The 7,599-nt window shown below is 44.7% G+C and overlaps 1 protein-coding gene and 1 long non-coding RNA gene across 6 annotated transcripts; one reads left to right on the top strand and one right to left on the bottom strand.

Moving 5' to 3' along the window:
- Nucleotides 1–1,416, bottom strand: LOC119325910. Its single transcript, XR_005157742.1, has 3 exons — nt 1,027–1,416; nt 438–510; nt 1–218 (listed from the first exon to the last, which is right to left on the bottom strand). It is a non-coding gene; the product is annotated as an uncharacterized LOC119325910 (long non-coding RNA).
- A 1,276-nt stretch (nt 1,417–2,692) lies between these two features.
- On the top strand, nt 2,693–6,158 carry LOC119325305. Of its 5 annotated transcripts, none has more exons than XR_005157457.1 (6): nt 2,693–2,855; nt 2,941–3,231; nt 3,706–3,945; nt 4,718–4,825; nt 5,188–5,317; nt 5,630–6,158. XR_005157457.1 is itself a non-coding variant. In XM_037599053.1 (6 exons), exons 3-6 carry the CDS (start codon nt 4,259–4,261, stop codon nt 5,815–5,817), a joined length of 432 nt encoding a protein of 143 aa, XP_037454950.1. In that variant the 5' UTR covers nt 2,696–2,855; nt 2,941–3,945; nt 4,159–4,258; the 3' UTR covers nt 5,818–6,158. The 5 variants fall into 5 exon arrangements, 1 of the variants encoding a protein (XP_037454950.1); XR_005157458.1 differs by adding an exon at nt 4,159–4,281 and having other exon boundaries at nt 2,941–3,945; XM_037599053.1 differs by adding an exon at nt 4,159–4,264 and having other exon boundaries at nt 2,696–2,855; nt 2,941–3,945.
- Nucleotides 6,159–7,599: the final 1,441 nt, after the last annotated feature.

Raw genomic sequence — 7,599 nt, 5'->3', positions numbered from 1 at the left:
GAGAAAGAAAAACCAATAAAAACCTGCTCGAAGGTAGTCATCATCAACAATTCTTGCTTCAGTAATGACAACCAACCAGCACATATATCCATCCATGATACATAAAGGGGGGAAGTAAATTACCTTGTATGAGAACAAATGAATTGTCAGGTTGCTGCAGCTGCCAAAAATGCCCCAGCTTAATACATGGATTCTGTCAATGCAACTCACATAGTCACCTGGGTACACATTAATAGACAAAAATAATGCATCAATTAAAAGGAGCCAAAACAAGCAGAGCAGATCACGAACAAAAAACAAATGAGAAAAGTCACTGGAATATAAGTAAAATAAAGTAGTTGGCATTCATGTAAACAAATCTAAACAAGGATAAAATAAATCATAACATCAAATTGCAGGAACAAATGTGACTTTGCTTGAGACAGAGGTGAATTCACCTTATTCTTCTTCACCAAACTCTTCCTTGGGATTCTTCCTCTTCTCTTCTTTTACAGATCTGCACACATTGTTCTTACGAAAACAGAAGAAATCAAAATCAGATTACTGGAGAACTGGGGGGGAGGGGTCAAAGGGGAGAGGAAGATGGAGAGGATTTATATGTGCAGCCTAGATTCTCCAGACTCGCAGTCCTTCTCCCACCTCTGTCCTCCTCACCTCCCCAAGATCCGTCACACCCACCATAAAAACTACACACCCAGACCCTAAATTAATTTAGAGTGGAAGGAATCAGGAGGAAGAAGTTAAACAGGGTGGAGTTCCAAGGAGGCATTGAGCCGCTGCCTTTCATCATTTTTGTGGAGAAAAGTTGAGATAGTGCACGGGAGGGGAGGAGGCAACAACCCAGCTCGTGGAAGCCAGCGCGGAAGAGCCCGCGGGGGAGGGCGGTGGATTGAGGCGGCGCACAGGAGATAGCATCACCGGGATCCGGGGTCGAAGGAGCGACGGGCCATGGCAACACGGAAGGGGGAAGATAGGGTGGGGGAGAGAGAGATAAATCAAGGGAAGGAGGAGGGGAGCAGGGGGTACCTACGCATGGGGAGGGGGAGGCTGACCGATGGCTCGAGCTCCACCTGCCATGGCGACAAGGAGAAGAGGGCTAGGAGGTCCCCGATGGCCGGCGCCTCTCTCCTCGCCGCTCCTTCCTCCAGCGCCGGCCTCCAGCTCCGGCCGACTGGCCCTGCTCCCCCTCGACTGCGACGTCGGCGCCCGCCACCCTCCTCTACCACCCGCCCGCGCTCTCTCTCCCAGCCCGCGTTTTCCAGGCGAAGTCCATGGGGTGGCCGACGGATCCGGCGACCCATCGGAAGGAGGAGGAGGTGGTTGGAGGGAGCGGCGGCGGGTGAGGACGAGGGAGGGAGGAGCGAGGGGCGCGGGGCTGTGGATTGGGGCTAGGGTTAGGGAGCGGCGGCGGGTGAGGACGAGGGAGGGAGGGAGGGAGGGAGGAGCGAGGGGTGCGGGGCTGTGGATTGGGGCGCCGCTCTCTACCTCGCGTGCTACGGTGTTTTTTTTCCTTCGCGTGGTGCGCTGCACCCCCACGCGCGGCGCGATACGGTGGGCTTTTTCCCTCGCATGGTACCGTGCGCTCGATGCCTTCGTTGTGACTACCTACCCCTTCATCCTTTATAAGTTAGATTCAGAAGGATCCAACATAACTGTAATGCTATGCAAAATTTTACTCCATGTGAATAGGGCAAATATGCATTTCTATATATATTTGATATTGTCGAGGATAGTTCTTGACCCTCGCCGGAACAAGTCACTTAAGATAGCTTGATTAAAATACATTAACAAGTAAATAAGGTGGGAGGTTGAACTTCTTTGTGTGAAGCTGATATATCATATTTAATATAGAATGAATGTCACAGATTTACAATGAACCTGTTACATTGCGATTTATAAGTTAGAAATAAAGTGTTATTACAATGCAATATATGAACTGCATGTGAAATCGAGACATAACATTCAGAAATGGGATATTGTGCAATAGACGTGCCAAAGTAAACAGAAGATGATACACAGGTAGAATAAACATTGGCACTATCCTACATTTACCATTAAAAAATCACATTTGGTTCAAAAAAATTGTTGCATTTGTCACCTGATCCTCTTCAGTCGCGGGGCAGGGGCATGGATTAGTGGTGGAGCTGGATTGTTTAAGGCAACGGGAGAGCGGTGCTGGGCAGGTGGCGGGCGTGGCCAGCACAGGGACTCGACACGGAGGGGCGGCTGTGCTGGCTGGGGAGGTGGGGCAGATGCGCGGTGCTGCTAGGCAAGGCAGAAATGAAAGGTGGCGAGGCAGATCCGGTCGTCCCCGTCGTCGATCTGGTCGTGAAGAAGGCCGACAATCGCGAGGGGAAGTCCGACGGAGCTTTAATCCGTGGCCATGGCGTCCTGCAGCACGGGAACAGAGAGAAGAAGACTATTGATATAATATGGACAGTAGGATACGTCTAAGTTGACTTAATCGAAAGGTCCTGATTATCCTGTGTACAATTTGTTGTGTGGCTTTAGGGTAATTCTAGTTTGCTCTTTTAATAGTAGTAAAATAAAATAAAATATAAAATAGTCTGATATTGAAATCAACGTCTCAGATTGAATGTTCTGCCGAGCAGACGTCCTGCCGCTCCGCTTCCTTCTACGTGGCCCCGCCCGCAACACCCTGATTTCTCGGATCGATTTAACTGGATCGTGATTCATTCCCCGACTCTTCTTTCTCCATGCCCCTAATTCCCTCAAGAAAAAAAAGAACGGATCCACCATCGCTTCTCCCTTCCCCTACCTCCAATCTGCCCCGAGTTACCCTGCCTCCGGTGGCCACCCGCGCTCCTGCAAGCCGCCTACGACCTCCTCTGTAGGTCAGCCGCGCCCAGCGCGCTCCTCCTCCATTCCCTCTCCCTCTGCTCACTAATCTCTCTTCTTCTCTCTGTTCCCGTGCTGCAGGACGCCATGGCCACGGATTAAAGCTCCGTCGGACTTTCCCTCGCGATTGCCGGCCTTCTTCACGACCAGATCGACGACGGGGACGACCGGATCTGCCTCGCCACCTTTGTTTCTGCCTTGCCTAGCAGCACCGCGCATATGCCCCACCTCCCCAGCCAGCGCAGCCGCCCCTCCGTGTCGAGTCCTGTGCTGGCCACGCCCGCCGTCTGCCCAGCACCGCTCTCCCGTTGCCTTAAACAATCCAGCTCCACCACTAATCCATGCCCCTGCCCTCCGACTCAAGAGGATCAGGTGACAAATGTAACAATTTATTTGAACCAAATGTGATTTTTCAATGGTAAATGTAGGATAGTGCCAATGTTTATTCTACCTGTGTATCATCTTCTGTTTACTTTGACACGTCTATTGCACAATATCCCATTTCTGAATATTATATCTCGATTTCACATGCAGTTCATATATTGCATTGTAATAACACTTTATTTCTAACTTATAAATCGGAATGTAACAGGTTCGTTGTTAATCTGTGACATTCATTCTATGTTAAATATGATATATCAACTTCAGACAAAGAAGTTCAACCTCCCACCTTATTTACTTGTTAATGTATTTTAATCAAGCTATCTTAAGTGACTTGTTCCGGCGAGGGTCAAGAACTATCCTGGACAATGTCAAATATATATAGCAATGCATATTTGCCCTATTCACATGGAGTAAAATTTTGCATAGCATTACAGTTATGTTGGATCCTTCTGAATTTCATAGAAGCACAAGCTGCTAGCATAGCGGTGTGCAGGGGGAGGCCTTGAGCAGACAGGTGACTGCGTCGCTGGGGCGGATATGAGGCACATCTGCAGGCAGCGGACTGTAGGCAAGAGGCACATGGCAGTGTGGCGAGATGGTCGGTGGCTTGCTGCTGTTGCGAGTGGGCTACCTAGAAGATGGACACGAAGAATATGGTGCCAGAAATGGCAAAGGGGAAGGCAGGGAGTGGTAAAGTGAAAGGTATATTTCCTTCTGAATTTCTATATTTGTGTATGTTGGCAGGGGAAAACGATAGTGTGCAACTCTGATTTTTATTCCTGTCAGAATTTCAGACTATGTACACTACAGTGATATTAGTGGTCTTTTCATGCTGTAAATTGCAGATTTGACTAGACACATCGGCTTAATTTTTTTATTATGATCTTAGTAGTATTTTCATGCTGTAAATTTCAGATTTGACAAGATACTTTGGCTTAGTATACGAGATATAGATGCTCCACAATATGTGTATGGTTGCATAACTCTTGGCTCTCCTAAATCAGCCTTAGATCACATGAAGGTATACCTTGGTGCAGGGTATGTACATAAACTAAGTGCAAACGTGTAATCTATATGTACTCTTTTCAATGGCAATTTGATATTTGGTTAGAAACAATAAAGTTCTTCAGAAATTTAGTTAGAAACAATAAAGTTCTTCAGAAATCCCTTGAAACATTCTCAAGCAAAAGCAAACGAAGGGCATACCAGTTCCTTTTTAATACGAGCCTCAAACTTATTGTATTCTGAAATCTGAATATGTTCCCGTTGTTGCATCAATTAGCTATTCTTTATTACCTCATCCAGTAATGTTTCTTTCGTGGTTTCGCTGAATTAACAAAATAGTTTTTATAGCTTATTTGTGCAGGTATATGCTAAGATTGTGTGGGCAATATGTCTCTTTCATACTGCTTATTAAAATTTGATGGATTATGGTTGGAATGTGATGCTTATCTGCTCATTTTATCTTTTACAGTTTGTGATAAGATCGGATTTGAGGTGTATTTATAACGATCACATAAATGAAAGGCTACAGGAAGATTTTGGAAATGGCAATGGTGTCAACAAAGACATGAGACAAGAGGTAAACACTCTTCTATATGTTACCCTCTACTATTAGATTGTACTGTTGAAATTGATTTTGCGACCCAAATATGGTGAGTAGAATTTTACTTTATATTTTTTTGATTACATGTGTTGCACACTGGTTTATATGTATTGCCTCCGCTATCCATCTGGGCGAAGAGTTCCGACTTTTGAGAGCGGACATTGTGCAAAAGTTTGTTCTTTCATGCTTGCCATTCATCCCCGACAGTTGTGACAGGGATTGCAATATTGTACATCAGTACATACGCGAGGGCTGTATAACAACTTCATTATGAATTGATCACCTCGAAATTTGACAAGCTGTTGAGATATGTGTAGTAATTTGTGTATGCATTACAGCTTGGACTGGCGGCATGGACTGAAAAATCGTCCCAACCATCTTGGACACCCAGGCAGGTGTTGCGAGCTATGATGCCCGAGGCACCCGCCGAGAAAATGGGGTTCGACATGATGATCAAGGATGCGCAGGGTATGCTCTTCTAATTAGTTTGATGATTTCCACATGTAGTAATGCTACTCTGAATGTTTTTGCATAACAATCTGAAGATTTGTATTGAAATCTTCGTGGTGGTTCTTTCAGTTAAGTTGAGCGGTAGACGTAGTGATTCTGGTGTGAAGTTTCCCAAATGCATTTTCTAATAGAAAATTTCTTTTTCCAGATATAGACTCTTTTTGCTAATAAATAGGCCAATCTGGATTCAAAGTTAAATAAAATTTGTGGCCTTCTGTTGATAGATGGAATTACACACTGATGGACTGTGGGTTTCTATTTTTCTTATAGAAACAGAGAAACCGAATATTATGTTTGCAAGACGGTTATCATATATTCTAATTCAGACACAAGTGATGATACAACAATGCTCTTCGCCAAATTCCAATTCAGTCGAGCGTATCTTAGCTTGGGAGCATGCCCGTGCAACAGTTATTGTCATCTTCATGCCCCATATAAGTTGCTTCTGTCATGCATAGAAGACAAAGACGCCACCTAGAGCAGCGACACGCATAGTGAGGTCATTGCCCGACACAATTTTTCTTTGAGCTGCCTGGAGACTTGCTTTGAGCTGCTAGGAGACATCCAGTGTTGGTGTATTCTCCCTTCATTGCCCTGTTTTTTCAGTGAAAATCTGAACATATGTAGTTGATTTCCAATATTCGATCGGCCTGCAATATTTTTTGACTTAGCTATTTGTACATAGTACGAGCTTGAATATTGAATAAGCAGATCTATTAAATATATGAATAGAATTTTGTGCATTAGTTTGTATGTGCATTTGCACACATGCATATGATTATTCAGGTCAGATTTGTTACGTGCTCTGTTTGCCACCAAAGTTAGGTGCACCTTCTTATTTTCAGATTATGATTTGAAGTCTTTTTTGAATATCCTATTTGTATTTGGTGGATTGTATCTATATACTATGTTAACAGGAGATGTAACCTCATTTATTTTCACATTAATAATAAGTGCCTCTTCAGTATATCAAAACAATCTTTCTCTATGGGGAGCCTGCAGTTTGTGATGTTCGTAATTTTTCTTTGGGCAAATACACTACAGAAAAAGCATTCCATGCTGAGCACCCTGAAAAGGCAGATATGTACTCGGCATAGTGTTTGCTGAGTGTAAAACTCTATGAAGTGCACCGGGCATACACCTAGCATGGTGTTTACAGCATGTATTTGTCGGTTTTTTAATGGAATGTTAAGATTCTTATGTTCAACTATAATTTATCTCCGAAAGCCAATTATAAAATATTTATATAGATTCCCATTTATTAAAAAATATACTATGACATGGATTTTAAATTTGGGGTACTTTGACCATATTCACATTTAAATTTAATGAGAGACACGTGTGTTGCATTTGCATGGTTACTAGTAAGGAAAAAAGTTCCGGACTATAGTCCAGATATACCTGGAAACAAGGATCAGCGGTCCAGGTATAGTCACGGGCGTTACCTGCATGCGGGCCAGGGCACTGTCAGGCATACGGTCGCGGGTCCGCGTATAGCCTGCCCCACAACACACGCTGTACGCTTCACCCGCAAATACTCTATTTTCCACGGCTCGCATATAGCACCACATTCAATGCCACACAACTACCGGATATGTCCATCCAATGGTCCAGATAATATGACTATATGATAGTATGAGCCATATTGCTGCTCTCATTTGATTGGCTAAAAAGAATGAGCGGTCAACCTTTTTTTCGAGAGCACGCGAAAGGCGTGCCTTAGCTTTATATAAGAGGAGAAAAATATTTACAAGATAGCTGCAGGCATCGCCGAGTCGTGCCTGCCAACACCTTATCCACCTAGGCGACTACTCACAAAAGTGAAAAACTCCACTCCCTCTCGCTAGCGCCCAAAGCTGGCGCTCCCTGAAAATGTTCCCTCCCAGTTGAATTTCGTTACATAAGTCGTTCCTACCGAAAACCCTACCATTTCTCTGCTTCCAAATGCTCCAACAAATCAGCATGACAAACGAGTCAAAATCCTTCCGTTGAGCCTGGGGTATCCTCTTCCTCGAAGCTCCCCACCATTCTTCCACCCTGTCATGGTCATAAGGCAGCAGCTCCAACGGTATCTCAACCTTGGAGAAGCACTGGAACCAAACCTGTCTAGCGTAAACACATTGTGTGAGAATGTGATCCACCGTGTCTTGCTCCTGATCGCATAGAAAGCATGGGGAGATCATGTCCTGAAGTCCATGACGCACACGCCTATCCGACGTCCAGACCCTGTACTGGACTGC

This window comes from Triticum dicoccoides, chromosome 6B (genome assembly GCF_002162155.2).
Source record: "Triticum dicoccoides isolate Atlit2015 ecotype Zavitan chromosome 6B, WEW_v2.0, whole genome shotgun sequence".
In the NCBI taxonomy this organism is placed as follows: Eukaryota; Viridiplantae; Streptophyta; class Magnoliopsida; order Poales; family Poaceae; genus Triticum; species Triticum dicoccoides.
This window is presented reverse-complemented; position numbering and strand designations above follow the sequence as displayed.